The following is a 16,725-nucleotide window of genomic DNA, read 5'->3' as shown; positions in this document are numbered from 1 at the left end:
ACACCAGTTGAGTTTTTAAATGTAAAGATACTGAAGGAATATTTGATGACAGTTAAAGAGCTCAACGTGTTTAATGTTGTAACATAGAACTATTGTGACAGCACGAGGTTCTGTTTGCGTCACTTATTTGAACTCTCAATGATTTTTCACTTTCATGTTCAACAACTAACCTAACATTTAGGGAAGTCTAATACACAAAATCACACACTCTTCGTTGTTATTTTTATTTCATTATTTTTAGAAAGTGACAGTCTATATAAGGAGGTCCATCCTAAAACACCTCTTTCTTTCTTCCTTATTCATTTTGAAAAAAAGCGACAGAAGAATTCATTCAAAGCAGCACCTGGCGCAGTTTGAGACCTTCTCTCACATAAATTCAAAACCATGAGCAGGCAGTGAAATGATTACGCAAATAACGCAGCTCAGAAGTGCCGTGAAACCTTTCTGAAGCGCTTTGAACCGAAGCCATATTTCTCAAATCTTAAGACCTCCAAATCCCTTCCATAAATCCCCTTTTACGCTTCCTTCAGTTAGATGTTTTCAGACTAAAAGCACACATAAATTTAGTCTGAGAAATGTCCCAGCCTACAGTTATTTTAATAATCAGATGTTTCTTTTGAAAAGCTGGAAATAATCCTGTTATGATATGATTTTTAATACTTTTACGACAACGATAAACTTTTTTTCATGCATTTGGCAGCGCCGATTATAAGTCTTTAAATGTGTCCATAACTTTGTGTAATACTGAACATTTTTACGTAGAGTTCAAATAATTATAGGCAATATTCACAAGAATTAAGCATGTTATATAATAGTAGGCCTCTTAAATTTAACCGATGTCAAAAGATTTTTAATTGACTTCATATTTTCATCCTCGTGTCAACTGCAGGTGAATTCACACTTACTATCGACCAAATATAAGATTGATCTAACATTGATAATATCAACTAGTCAGCTGTTCTGGTATTAGCAATGCTCTTTGCATAACAGCGCTCCCCATGCGTCTTTACGCACAACCCCAAACATGTCTGATCAAGTGATTTATTTTTGAGTTTCCAAAGTAACAATGGTCATGTCTCTCTCTCTGGCGACCGCAGACATCAGAGACTTCAGTTTGACATAATGCAGCTGCACGAGGAGAAGCGGCGGCTCTTCTCGTGCCACAGCTCGAACCTCATAAAATATTTTTCTTTGACTGACAGTCCCCAATCAGTCTCTCTTCTCCTTCTTTTTTTTTCTCTTATCCATCACGTGACCACCCGGTCTCATCCAATGGACACGCGCCCTCCCTCCTCTCGTGGTCCCGGGGGCTTGTTGCGTCAAGGCTGCGGCTGGGATGTAACCGGAGGTCCGGCCGGTTACCGAGAGTCTTTGCCTCTGAGCAAGAGCGCCGTCACTTAACTGTGCAACAAGGCAGCCCACACGTGCTATGACAGCGCGCGTGACGTTACAAGTGAATTACCCGAGCTGTGTGTGTGCAGAAGAGCAGGCGGCCACAGAAGAATAAATGCGCACCAGTTCACCTCCTTCAGCCAATGTAGCAATTTAACGCACCAGGACTGGACCAGAGTGTGAGAGGAAACGGCAACGGAGGTCAGACCAGGAAAAGGAGCGCCTATGACAGCCTCCCTGGTCCTAAACCCTCGCTGGCCAGCGGAAACGGTAATGTTTGTGTATGACAATAACCTGGACGACCTGAACAAGAACATGGAAGGGCTGGTGGGCAGCGGGAACTTCGCCGCGGCCACTGCGGCTAGCCAGTGCCGCAACATTATGGCGCACTCGGCGGCTGCGGCTGCTCTGGGCGGCCACCCGTCAGGCTTGGTGCACTCTTCGGCGGGCTACTCCACGGTGGACGTGTCCGCTTCAGGTTCCAGCGAGACAATCGCGTCTTCTGGGAAGCAGTGCTCTGCGGGACCGTGTCCGGCGGCCGCCGTGCCGCACCAGAGCTCCTCAGCCGCCACCGCTTTACCGTATAGCTACTTTGGTAACGGCTACTACCCGTGCAGGATGGGGCGGGGTTCTCTGAAGTCGTGCACCCAGGCGGCTGGAGCCGCGCTCAGCTCTCAGTACATGGACACGACGGTGAACTCTGATGAGTACCCCAACCACCGGGCCAAGGAGTTCGCATTTTACCACGGCTACCCGAGCCCATACCAGTCCATGGCCAGCTACCTGGACGTGTCAGTGGTCCAAACGCTGGGCACCGGGGAGCCGCGCCATGACACCCTGCTCCCCATGGACAGCTATCAGCCCTGGGCTCTGACCAACGGCTGGGGGGGACAGATGTACTGCTCCAAGGACCAGGGACAGGCCGGACACCTCTGGAAGTCCGCTCTGGCTGGTAATTATTCTCCTTTAAAATCATCTTATCGATGTGCACTCAGTCGAGGCATTTAAAGAAGCTTTGTGCAGCTAGAATGATGTATAGGCCCACAGATAGACAGCATTTAATCATGTGTGACATAGTAGGAAGAAATAATAAACTTGACCTACAACGTACCCAATGACATGATTCATATGCTCAGATCAGATTTAAATTTGGAATAAAGTTTAATAATTAATATCAGGAGTTTTTTTCTGCAATACACATATAAGCAGTGTACTTTAGCAGAGACTTGTGGCTGATTTAAATCACAGCTCAAACAAATCCCATCTGGTCTGTGTGCGTCATGTGCAACTGGTGCGCAAAGTAAGACCAAGCAGAGAATCAGATTATCACAGTCAGTATATGATAATAGACAGTAATTTAGAGATGAGCACGTGTTACTGTAGAGGACAATATTAATATTTAGATTTGTTTCTGGCTCAAAGATCATGCTCATTACACAAGGCCACTTATAAACCAAAAGGTCAAGTGTTGCCTGGTGCCGAATGACCCATCTGCTAATCAGATAATTAACAAATCATCTGGTGACTAATGCTCACATTGTCTTGTTAACATCGTGGTATAACACATATAATAATAATAATAATAATAATAATAATAATAATAATAATAATAATAATAATAATAATAATAACAATAATAATAACAATAATAATACATTATAACTATCAGCACGATAATCTCACTCAGCTGTGTTTTAATTTGAGATTTAAAAACAAGGCTGGTTTGTTAATTTTGTGCATGACAGCTCATTTCAAACCCATCTGAATTATATTTATCACACACAGAAGCAGCTGAAATAATGCAACTGAATAAAATAATGCAAAAAATAAAACAATCAAAAGAAAGAGAACAGCGGTTTCCAAATGAGTTGTTGTCCATTTTCATGTGGATTCATACACTATATTTGAGGACAGACAGTGCAGGTCAGTTTGGCCTCATGGTTGTGCTGCTTGCAGCCAGCAGATATCCACCATGTTTGCCTGTCAGTGTTGCAGAATGTCAGGATGTCCAAACCGCTCAGAACACAGAGTCGCTGTCCTCCTCGTCGTGTAAACCGCGGGCACTAAATTCAGCACAACAAAGATTTTTTTAAAAATCCACTCTAGTAGAAACAGAGAAATGTGGTGAGTGTGGAAAACGTGTCCCAACCTCACCCTCACACCGCCGGTCTGTCCTCTCTCTTTGTCCGCTTTTTTAACAGATGTGGTGGCGCACCAGCACGACGGCTCGCCTTTCCGCCGAGGCAGGAAGAAGCGGATACCGTACACCAAGCTCCAACTCAAGGAGCTGGAGAAAGAATACGCCGCTAACAAATTCATCACCAAGGACAAGAGGAGGAAGATTTCAGCCGCGACCAACCTGTCGGAGAGACAGATCACCATCTGGTTCCAGAACAGGAGGGTGAAGGAGAAGAAATTCGTGGCTAAAGTGAAGAGCAGTGCGCCGTAGCGTGCGGGTTTGGACGATTAATGAACGAACTTGTTGTGTTTGCGTGTTATACATTTAAAAAAAAAAAAGAACTCAGAGAAATGACAAAAAATGAGGAAAAATAAAGAAACTCTGCGTGGTACTCCTGACGGACTGTGCGCATCTCTGTGCGCCAACTAATGGAAGAAAAAGAAGAATTAAAAGGACATAAAGGACAAAATAAGATTAAAGAAAATAACCAAAGCCCTCTGAAAAATCTTGAAGAGGCATTCTGTAAATACAGCACCTTTCTGCCTGCTTTGATGTAACTGTCTGTCTACTGTCTGTTTTACTGTTTGTCAGTGTTGTCGTGCCCAGTAGCCTATAGCCGAAAACACACTATTATGCTGTCCATAATGTTTATAACGCCTGTAAACCAGTGATCAAAGTATAGTGCAACACTTAATAAATTCTTTTAATCCCGCTGTAGTCTCTATTAGGTCTTAATTGTCCTTCACATCTTAAATTCATCAATATGTAAACTGGAATCTTTGGATTCTTAAACGCGCAAACTTTGTTTTTAATTTTGCTGGTCGTTGCTCATAAAATGTGCAAACAAATCCACACTCAGTTCATATCAAAGGCTGAAAGTTGATAATCTGCGAACTGGACAAACAGAAGAGAAGGATCCCGCCACCCCCAGATTAAACGTGTTTATGAGACTGTCGATTCATATTTGGATCGAGCCTCCCTCTGAGACATCACCACAACAATGCCGTTCATTTCCTGCTATCGTTTCACAGGCCTGCATAGACTCGTGTGAACAACTAACTAAACATCACTGAAAAATGTTAAGCGTATCACACTATGAGCAATATAGTTTATGTCATTGTTCTCCCTCTAGTTGAAGAAGCTCATCTTCCTTCAGCTGCTGCATTCAAATTCTATAATGTCTCATAACTATTACATTTCCCGCCCAGATTCTGTCAAGTGCAGAGCATCAAAAAGTGGAATAAATATAAGAAAAATAATTAAATAAATATATGTATAATTACATGAAATCAGTTAAAGTATATATCATTTAAAATCCGTTACTAATCGTGCTAATAACTTAATGTGCGTGTTTGTAATTTAGAGTGTCTTCAAATGTTTTATGAAGAAAATGGAGAAAACATTTATAGACGTGAAGCGAAAAAGCGGCAAAGAGAGCAGAGGCTGAGCAGAAAATAATAAAAGAAATGCTTTGAAACTAGTTTTTGTTTTAAATGTCTCATTTGCTCAAAAGACCTTCGCATCTTTAAACAGTAACAGACACATCTGGAGAGAAGAAGACGACAGATTAGAGACATTAAATTATTAAGCTTCTGTTTGTGCGTCCTGCATACCATTGTATCCTACGTTGTGTGTGTGTGTGTGTGTGTGTGTGTGTGAGAGAGAGAGAGAGAGAGAGAGAGAGAGAGAGAAATCAGCCCTTGACCTTGAGAGTCACATGACCAGCTATAGGCTGTCGGGGAACGGGCTGCTCTCCCGCAAACATTTTACAACAGCAGTGTGCAGTTGTGTCTGGTACAGACCCACCCCCACCACACACACACACACACACACACACACACACACACACACACACACACACACACACACACACACACACACACACACACACACCGCTTCTGCTGCGCGTCACAGCGACAAGTGACTGACGGCTAGCTGCGGGCACACGTGACGTGTCTGCGTCAGTTTTTCAGTGTAAAAGGTTTGGTGGTTTCATCATCATCATCATCCTCATCACGATCAGCAGCCAGACAGACTCTAACCCTCCAGAGACCCTTTGTTTCTTAATCACATCAACATTTTTACATCCAAGCACATCCAAGCGTTCAGTTTGAACGTCACAAAAATATTTTCATAGAATTCTGAGGTTTTTCTTTCCCGAACACAGTCCGAGCTGCTGAGTCTTCCTACTGACTTATTCAATAAGTGTAATTGCAGTCTACGCCTTTCTGGAGTTCATGACTGTTTATCAGGCCTGCCTCGCGCTCACGGCTGCTGTTCTGTAGAGGATTTTGGTGATTCTGATGTCATGTGGGACATTTGTCAGCTTTAATACCAGAGCAGATAAACAGTCTGGGTTGAATGCAAAATCATTAAAATGCTCTTAACTTTATGCAGCATCAGCTGGATAACAAACAGCACATGCATTCATCCTGCAGATTATTATATCAATATAAATGTGTTCTGTATTTAGTGGCGTCATTCAAACTCTAACAAATCAGAAGCCTCCTCCTGCTTTGATTAAAATGTTCAGCACTGAATCACGCAGTCAAATCTTTCTGGATGTGAACACGGTTTATTAAAGCTTCTGTGCGTCCTCCTCGAGCTTATTATTATTTTTTCTCCAGAGATCATTGTAAGCAAAGATTTTAATTTTGTTTAATGCGCGTCATCGAGCATCGACGTCTGTTTGGATCAGCGCAGTGTTTGTTTTTTGTCCTCTGATGCAGGGCCGAGACGTTTCCTCCAGAACAGATCAGACAGGCTGCGCACCTACTGATTAATATTTCACTGTTGGTGCTGTGTTAAGTGTTAGGTTCAAATCTTGGAATGCAGAAATGTATGAGTGAGTGAAGTAAATAATTTTAAGATATCATTAGCATTGTTGTGGTGGCAAAAAATATGAATTCACTGTTTCAAAAAAACACATTTGATCCGCTGGAGAGGCGGAATGAACCTGCCCTGTGTCCAAACATTCAAATAATAAAATACACAGTCGCTCTGCTTCATGGACATTTATTTTTTGGACGTTCACAAGAAACTTTTTGCTTGTGTGTTTAACTTTTAACATCTCAAAAAAAGGAGGGAAAATATAATGTCTTTTAAGTGTTGCATATCTTCAGACGTGTGAATTTAAACTTTGTCAGTTTCTGCTGATCCAGGCCTTTTGTGGTTTGATGAAATGTTATTTAAATAACGAGTGCCAAGATACACTCATGCAACGTTTGTCGTGTATGCACACACACACACACGAGACAGAGAGAGAGAGAGAGGGAGAGAGAGAGAGGGAGAGAGTTACTGTAGATTTTTAATGATGTGGCTGAGAATACAGAATATTAGGATTCTAGGATATTTTAAATAGGGTTACAGTTGCAGTGCTGCGGTGGTTAAACAACTCTAATATAAAGCTTCACGTTCTTTGAAAAGTGAAATCATACTTTAAACACACGATGCATTCATAATCATGCGCATATGTCTGAGAGAAGCAGGAAAAATACATTATCAATAGACTAGTATATCAAATATTAATTGGGAACAGACATTTTATAATCAGAAGAAGAAGAAGCTCGATTCTGGTCACTGTAAACCCGAGTTCCACTTCCTGTGTGCTGTGTGTGTGTGTGTGTGTGTGTGTGTGTGTGTGTGTGTGTGTGTGTGTGTGTGTGTGTGTGTGTGTGTGTCGGACCGTTAAACATTAACATTGAACTTGACAAACGGCGGTGTGCTCTGCTGGCCTGTTGACTCTCTTTACTGCTCCGTCTCTGTCCTCCTTTAAAACCAACAATACTGACGGAAGCCCTGAAGCTCATAAAGCTCTTTCTCCCCTTTAGTCCAAATACCACAGAGAGGAGGAGGAGGAGGAGGAGGACGAGGAGGAGGCCTTCAAGCCTCACCACCCGACTCATGAGGTGTTAGTTTATTTACACACATCACAACAAAATCACACGCAAACTCAGTCATGTTGGTTTATTTTCTCATCATATTAGTTCATATCATTTGAATGAAAAATATATTTTTTTTTACATCAGGTTTCGTCACATTCCCACCTGCTTGTATACGTGTATATATATATATATATATATATATATATATATGTGTGTGTGTGTGTGTGTGTGTGTGTGTGTGTGTATACATACATACATACATACATACATACATACACATACACACACGTATATATAAATATATATATATATATATATATTATCACGTTGACATCAGAAAATAAATATGTCTATAAAACGCTTTATTTGTGAGTAAATATACAGAACGCAGTGGAGGTAAATTACTGATGAAAATATCTGCTGAAGTTTCTCTGCAAATGTCTCGATGCAAATGCGAAACAAAATTCCCAATAAATAGATAAAGAAAATGTATCTTCTTCAATATCAAAACAGAATATTTTAAATTTAAAAAAAATATTAAAAAAAATAAAATAAAACAAAATAAAATAATTGCATTTTATAGGCTATGGTATGTTTAAATGTCAAATAGCAGAAACAAATGATGTAGATAAAAAACAAATGTAATTAAAAAGCAAAATTATTTGCAATAACTAAAACTGATGAAGTCCAATATAAAATAAAAACAAACTGGCTAAAGTTAGGGCCATGACGTTAGCTTTGTAATATGTATTGAATATAATGTACATTGATATATGCTATAAGATCAATGATTGTACATTGAATATATATATAATATATGAATCATTTAGTTTATGTATATACAGAACAGGAGACAGCATTGGAAAGCTGATGAATGAATGTAATAAATAAATATATAAGTCCAGTCTGTCATACTTTATTTGAATAGTTTAAAACTTAAGAGGAAATATTATATACAGTAAACATGAGCAGGAAAATCAGGACGTGCAAGTAACATAAAAACATATAAATGAGATCATTATAACTGCAAATCTAATTTAAACTGGTTTTATCTGCAAAGACATAATTCAAATGTTTTAAAATAGGAATACATCTGAATCTCATGCAGACAGACTCAGTGAGGCAGCTGCAGCTCCATGCTTCAGCAACACTAACAAGATGTCAGAGGTCAGAGCTCATAGCACTCTGATAATTAATGGAAGAAATATTCACAAGTCTCTGAATGAAAAAGAAAAGTGAAAGAAAACAATCAAGAGAAGTTTTAAAAATTAAATTCATTTCTTTCAGTGCTCTTTCAGAAGGCTGCCTTTGAGTTCAGTCTGTATATAGATTTATTTTTTCACAGAGACAGAAAGAAAAGTACATTTTGCATCTTGTTAGAACTGCGTTAAAACAATAGAATGGAGCAGAAAGCAGGATAGTGGATGCATCGTTTGACCTGCTATGGTAGTAAAAACCAAGTGAATAGACACAGAGCACTTTACATTCCTGCCTGCAGACAGCTGCAATCTCTAAATGGAAAGGTGGAGAGTCAGTGGAGCTGGCGGAGTGAGATCTCATGCCACATTTGTACTTGTACAAATAATCACACATGTCCTTATTTTTTATTCATAGAGTTTGTATAATTCCGTGTGGACTCTAGGTATTTATTTTATAATTAAAATAAGAAAAAAAACCCTGAAAACTAACCCAAAACTCACCTCAATAGGTGTCAGAGCATTAAAATCAGCGTCTTCAGATGAGACCCAACAGGTACGTTTGTGGTTCTATATACATGATCATCCTCTCTGGAGTTATAGGACAGGAACTTATAACTTATAGCTCTTGTTTTTCCTGAAAGCAGACAGTGCTTCCTGTTTGTCAGAGCTGCACGGTCTTCCTCTGCGACTTCACAGTCAGTCAGGAGTCTCCTCAGGATCACGATAATGACTGTCACAGTGTTCTGCAGGTAAATGTAGTTCACTTCAAAGCTGAATGAATATGCAGCACGAGTGGACTCTGGCTGGCTGAGGGCAGCAGCTCCATGGAGAGAAGAAGCAGGCGTATGTTACAAACCAGCCCAGTTGGATAGATTTCAGTCGTTCTGGGAGGAGAGCCAATGAGTAGCAAACCCAGCTGAGATGACAGTTAGTACGGAGTGAGGGGAAAAGGATGGATTTTGGGAAATTCAATAAATTCACACAGTTTCAGTAAAATCATTTGAATATTTATTTGAATATTATAATTTTCTATCTATAACTATAAGTACATTCTCATTTTAGATATGTTGTTTTTACTGTATGTTGCAACTGTAACGTCAAGTTCCACCTCCATCACGTTGCCTCACTGCTCTGTGACTGCAGTTAAAGAATCTGAAAAGATTAGGAAATTGTGAATCATCAGAAGTTTTGCTAGCAAGAATTAGATGTTAATTTAATATGTCAAAGTTACTGTGACTGCTTTAAAAATGAAAGCAACTATGGCTAAAATTTGAAAGACTTTGAAAGAATTCAGGTTTCTAGCAGATGAGCTGCTGAATATTTTAGCGATCTGATGCTAAGTATACCTCAAGTGAATTTGCATCTGTTTTGTGTACTGCAGCAGAGCTCAGAGCTCAGACAATGACAGTGATGTCCTGAGCTCATGCAGTCAAAAAAAAAAATCAAAGCTAATTTGGGAGCAGCAAATATAACAGAAGATTAAAAAAACACAGCAGACAGGGGGACAGGAGCTGAAAGAAATGTAAGAGGAGGAGAGAAAACATAAGCATTGATTCTGTCAGTGAAAATGTTTGATGTCTGTGAATTAAAACATCTTTATGGTTTGTTGTCTGTTCCTGAATTTCTTACATCATCGTCAATACATTGATTTTGTGTACTAAAACTAAGACTACATTGTCAACTTTAAAAAAAATCATTGCTGAATCTTATAATTCCAAATCCTTCAATAGAAACTTCTATCTGCAGTCCACCTGTTATAGAAACCCCCATTAAAACATGTGATAGGATTTTGATGTCATACATTTTGGAGTATATCTAGTATGTGAAAACTTTATCCTCAGTTTTTTTAAAACCACACATAGAACCTTATAATTCCAAGGTGATGATATACAGAGGAAAACTTGATTTTCTATAATATGGGGCGTTTAATTCCCATGAAAGTTCTGCATGGTATCTGTAAACTGTAGGAGAGCAGAAAACACATCTCTTCCCCCTGGGTGTAAGAAATAAAGGAGGTTCTGACTGTCAGCTGTCAGTAGACAGACAGACAGACAGACAGCTGCCCTCCTGATTCCACCTCCCGTCCAACATCATCCATCTTCCATCCTTCTGTACAGACAAGCATATAACACAACAAGCTTCTAAAATGTTTGAACAAAAAAAAATAGCTGAAGTTTTCTCCTCTATTCTATTCTATTCTATTCTATTCTATTCTATTCTATTCTATTCTATTCTATTCTATTCGACGGCAGTTTATGGGACAGAGAGAGAGAGAGAGAGAGAGAGGACCCACCCCCTGACACAAACACACACACACACACGTGCACACACACACACACACACACACACACACACACACGTGCACACACACACACACACACACACACACACACACACACACACACACACACACAGCTCCCCAGAGTATACTTTATGCTTCAGACCAGGAATGCAGGACTGAGGCTCGTTTTTCTGTCTCAAGTTCATGTCCAACGGAGACCCCCCTCCCTCACACACACACACAATGCACACGCACACGCACACACACACGCACACGCATTAGCACACACACACACACACACTTCCCCTACCGCTTTTACCACCATCTCCCTCTCCTCCTCCCCCTCCTCCCCCTACTCCTCCTCCTCCTCCTCCTCCTCCTCCTCCGTCTGCATTGCGGACTGTCTTTTTGTTTTCCAGGTTGGACTTTGCAGTTGAACTTGAGACAGACAGACAGCTTGTAAACAGTTAGTAGTCTGGCCCCTGTCTGGTCTGGAATGGCCTGGAATGGCCTGGGGGGGCAAAAGGGTGGTGACATGGACACCGGAATGAACAGTCGTGTTTTAACAAAAACACCTTCAAATACATTTAGAGATGTTTTGCAGCTTCAAATAGGTCCAATTAAAAAAGACGACAAGAGACTTCACATTTTTTGTGTTTAGAATAAAGTAAACTTTAGATACTGGATTTTGTTTGATATTTCTTACTAAGAAACATACTGTGTTTGTATGTCTCAATGATTAGTTTTCAAGATACAAAGACAGTTAAGTGCAGTCTATAAATAAAAATAAAACATGGTGACTTTCAGCCTCTGTTAGTTGATGAAAAGAATGGAAAGAAACTGATAGAAACTGGACTTCAGTTGTAGTATTTTGAGATTTAGTCATTGGAAATAGACCTATTTTGTCATTTTGTTATGAGAATGCATTGGAATGACTTTTAACTGAGATATGCAGTACAATAAAATCAGTCCTACCTCAGATCAGGGTCTCTCTCTCTCTCTCTCTTTCTCTCTCTCTCTCTCTCCCTCTCTCTCTGTGTGTGTGTTTTAACAGCTCAGGAAGAAAAGGAAATGACTGTAAACACACTATACAGCCGGACAGGCCTCCAACAAAGCCTGTGTGTGTGTGTGTATGTGTGGTGGTGGATGACATCATATAGTGTAATAAATGCAGTGCTACTCAGACTTTAAGTCTTGTGTCAAATACTATGGGAACAAAAATGGTTCAATCTGATTTTAAAAATGCCTAGAAGGTATGTTTATCTTTACTGTCACACCTGAAACTGCGTTCAACCTAAATTTAATGAGTTGAATGGAGTTTACTGCATTTATAAAGCAGATAAATGGTCAATTCAGTGTACATAAATAGCATGAAACTGATTTTTGAAGGAAGCATATATACTTTTCTGGAGATAGAATGGATATTGTGATTACTGGTGGCTGTTTCTCTCGAGTTTCCTCTTCTTTTTTTTCATCCCAAAACAAACTCACAGTTCACATTTCTAGGAGGAATAGGAATTTCTAGGAGTTTTAAAGCTGAAACACAAAACCTCATTCGGTGATGATACTGACATGGTGATAATCCAGACGGCTCAGATCACGCTGGGTGTCTTTTATTTTTTACACAGTAAATATTGTAAATGGGCTACAAGCAGGTATTTAATATGTGAGGTATTTCTAATCTTTTAACACATACCTCAGGTCTTTATGCAGGCAGCAGTTATTAGCAGGTAATGTAGTATTTTCTTTTTTGGCTTGGTTTTGTGTCACTGAAACTATGAATGAATGCAGCCACAAGAATGAAGCAGCACATGTCTCTGAAGCAACTGATGATAAAGGATTATGTTTTTGTTCCAAGTGACTATGCAGATGTTTTAGAGCCAGAATTTGAGCATGAATATGACAATGCTACCTCAGAGGAAATGAGTTTAACTGCACACTGGTGGACAATGCATGCAGACATATTGCAATAACTACATAACAATGATATGTGAATCCATTTGAATTTGCTAAATGCCAGTAATTGGGCTTTTACAGCAACCTATATGTAATCAATATGTATATAAAACATAATAATATAATATTGGTGTGCCCGAATACAAATACATTATTCGGCAAAGCACAAATAATGGCTTGTTTTTATGAATATTTGTTTCATACAAATATTTTAAAAAATATTCGTTAGTTAGAGGTCTGTCTGCAATGAGATGATGAGTAAAGTTTTAGCTCAGTAGTCAGCACAGTCGTCTATGATCTGGGAGACTCCAGTTCAAGACCCAGTGTGGGGACCACCTTCATAAGGTAGTTTATTTATGAACACTTATTTTCTAAAATTAAAAGCGTAAAAAAAAACAAAAAAAACAGGATTTTTAAGCCTCTTTTCACTTTTATTCAAATACAAATACAAATACAAATAATTTTGCTGCCTCAACAAATACAGATACAAATACAAATACTGGGCTTTCTGCACATCCCTATAATATAATATAATAGACTAAGTTGAAATTATGAATGTTTAAAAATGTTTTGGGGCATAAAAAAGATAAGAAAACAATTAATGAATGACAATATTTTTTTAGGGGAGTTATTACTGTTAATATGTTCTGAAACGCAGGTAATATTATTCTAATCTGTAGCTAAATCTGTGTTACAAGTCACAGGTCTCTAATAACCAGAGGTATGCAAGAAGGGTTGATGATGTTAAATATCTGTCTGTAGTGTTGAACCAGTATTAGGTATTTATTCATTTATTCTATGACATACTGAGGAGAGAATTATTAGTCATACATAGTACATATCATAACAAAGTAAGAAATGAAAATCACAAGGGACAAATCAAACTTATAAACATCATCAAACATTTAGGACTATGATTCAGAGATATGTGGGTGGTACCAACAGTCATGGACAATGACATAATCCTGTAATAGACTGTATTTATAACAGGTCTCTATAACAGGTTTCTCCAGAAAGATATCTTTATTGTGTGAGGGGAAAATGCCAAACAATACATCCTTATTGTCTTCACCCTAGAAGAATCAACATTATAAAGAAACAAAACTACAACATATAAAACAACAGACAATCATTGCTGACACAGGGTGTGGTCTTGAAAAGTAGCAGTGGCACCAGGAAGACTAAAAACGTTAAAGATGAGTGAGAAACAAGATGTACAACCACAACCTACCACCACAATCTTCCCCCACAGACAGAGATGGTTCTTACCACATCATGAAAAAAACACTTACATTAAGAATCACATGAGACATCATGTATTCATTTGTCACAATTCTGATAAACTAGATGAATTGTTTCTAAATGCTGGTCTAGTTAAGTTCTGATTTTGATTTTTTTGTGAAATACTACATATCTAAACAAATAATTTTTCAATAACTAGCTTTAACCTCCATATATTGCACTCTTCAACCACTGATGTGATGACTACAACTTCTGGGATTATAATGTTAATGATCTAATCATCGCACATGAAAATGTACACATCAACATATCTACCTATCCACTAGGGGTGTGCCCAAATACAAATACATTATTCGGCAAAGCAAAAATAACCGTTTTTTTATGAATATTTGTTTCATACAAATATTTAAAAAATATTTGTTAGTTAGAGGTCTGTCTGCATTGAGGCAATGAGTAAAGTTTTAGCTCAGTAGTCAGTGCAGTTGTCTATGATCAGGGAGACTCCAGTTCAAGACCCAGTGTGGGGACCTCCTTCATAAGGTAGTTTATTTATGAACACTTATATTAACACTTTAATTTTCTAAAATTAAAAGCGTGATAAAAACAAAAACAGGATTTTTAAGCCTCTTTCCACTTTTATTTGAATACAAATACAAATGATTTTGCTGCCTCAACAAATACAGATACAAATACAAATACTGGGTTTTCTGCACGTCCCTACTATCCACTTTCTAAATGACTATAATGAACTAAATTAACTTAGTTAATTTAAATTCTGATCTGGATAAAACTTAATGAATAACTCTTTTTAAAAAAATGTGTTTATTTGTCTACTGTCTATCCAGCACCAGTTCTGTACTTACGGGAATTTAGATGTAAAAATGGCAAAGAGAAAGGTTGAATAAACCATATAGTACTAATCATGTATTTAAACATTTCCATTTGCATCGAAAAGCAAAGTCTAAGTGATGGTAATATGGTAAATAAGTGTTGAAAGGAAATTTTACTACATGTGCAAAGTTTCATCATGAATATGCCACTAGTCTGATAAAACTTTAAAGCAATACTAAAACAAACAAACAAACAAACAACAACAACAACTGCAAAATAAACTAATAGACTGAAAATACACATATGATGAACTAAACTTAATCAAAGACGCATTAGACCATAGACAAACTGTAGTAACTGTTTAGAAGTAATATTTTTCAGATTTACATGACAATTTACAGCAGCACAAATGAAAAACATAACAGTAAGCCACATTTCAGAAATTTAAAATGTTAGTTAGTACAAAACATTCAAAATCTGGACTTTGCTTTCAAGAGACTTTAAAAAGCAGGAAGATTTTTTTTTAAAAATTGAGAAATGTATGGTGTTGATCATATCAAGCACAGTAGATAAGCTGAAAAGTTGAAAATAAACATATAGATCCTAAAATTGATTTAGGAAAAGCACAGACAACAAAAGCATGTACATCAAAACTCTAAACCTGTATGCTCTCTTTGTTGATTATAAAAAGACTTGGATTCTCTGTGGCACAACAGTCTTTCATTATAGCTTCTCCATGATGTTTCCGGTGGGAAAATACTTGACTGTGTGATTAAAATATTTGGACAGAACAGAGAAGTATTCTTTGAACGAGGCCGTGGAGTCAACCAGGGTTGTTATTACTCCCTGCACTGTTCAGTATATTCACTGGAAACATCCCCATGCAGCGCCAGGATCACCAGGAACTTACACAAAAGAAGTCAAGTGTGTTTTTTACACAGATGACCTCTTTTGTTGCAAACAGACCAAGGACAACACACCTTGGTCTAAAGGTCAGTGTGGTGGGGCAGGTTTATAGGCTTCCTGCTTCAGCAGACAAAGCTTGAAGAACATTTTGCAGCTGAGAAATAAAACAATTCAACTCAAACTAATTAAATGAGAGAGCTTCCAACCCCAAAGGAAAAAAAAAAGAATTTAGAAAAAAAAAAAAAAAGCTGAATATCATCTTCACCTTGAAATAATGGGACCTGCTTAATATTCCTGAATGACACCATGAAAACAATCCCTAAACAGCAATAAAAATATAAAAGTTTGATTTGTGCGACTGATATTTGTATGTTGCTCTTGTCCTCATAATGTTGTACAAAGGTCTTAAAAAGTCATATGGTCCTTCTTGACAGAGAGCCCTGGTGGGATTGTACAGCAAGAACAATGAATGGACTGGCTGTGTCCAATCAGGTTTCTTTTTGGGAGTAATGGTCTGTCCTACACACTGTTCCACTTGATCAACCCATCCCTTCAACTTTGTCTTGTTGGGTGTCAGACATATTCTGATTTGTTTCCTCGACATCCATCAGTAAGGATAAAGCCACCCTATCACAAGATAAGAAAATTAAGATGTTATTATGACAATAAGAGTACTCCACCAATTAAACATTGCACTTCTACAACACTGTCAGACTCATTATGGACAGTTTATTTTTTAAAGGATCAAAATAAATGCAGCAGAACCAGAGATATTGTCTCTTTTTTTCCCACACATTCTTCTTCCATGTCAAAACTGCACCTATATTACCCACAATGTAACTCTACTCAATTTAT

At 38.3% G+C, this 16,725-nt stretch overlaps 1 protein-coding gene across 1 annotated transcript; it reads left to right on the top strand.

Moving 5' to 3' along the window:
• The first annotated feature begins 1,236 nt into the window (after positions 1-1,236).
• hoxb13a (homeobox B13a) lies at positions 1,237-4,288 on the top strand. The gene is made up of 2 exons (XM_067616069.1): positions 1,237-2,344; positions 3,594-4,288. Exons 1-2 carry the CDS (start codon positions 1,618-1,620, stop codon positions 3,839-3,841), a joined length of 975 nt encoding a protein of 324 aa, XP_067472170.1. The 5' UTR covers positions 1,237-1,617; the 3' UTR covers positions 3,842-4,288.
• Positions 4,289-16,725: the final 12,437 nt, after the last annotated feature.

This window comes from Thunnus thynnus, chromosome 17 (genome assembly GCF_963924715.1).
Source record: "Thunnus thynnus chromosome 17, fThuThy2.1, whole genome shotgun sequence".
Lineage (NCBI taxonomy): Eukaryota > Metazoa > Chordata > Actinopteri > Scombriformes > Scombridae > Thunnus > Thunnus thynnus.
The sequence above is the reverse complement of the archived record's forward strand: the minus strand, read 5'-3'. Positions and strand labels throughout refer to the sequence as shown.

What these genes read in the sequence shown, in the direction of transcription:
- hoxb13a (XM_067616069.1), top strand. Translation starts at nt 1,618, where the DNA reads ATGACAGCCTCCCTGGTCCTAAACCCTCGCTGGCCAGCGGAAACGGTA. An exon ending in CTGGAAGTCCGCTCTGGCTG is followed by an intron (nt 2,345 to 3,593) that starts GTAATTATTCTC and finishes CTTTTTTAACAG; the next exon opens with ATGTGGTGGCGCACCAGCAC.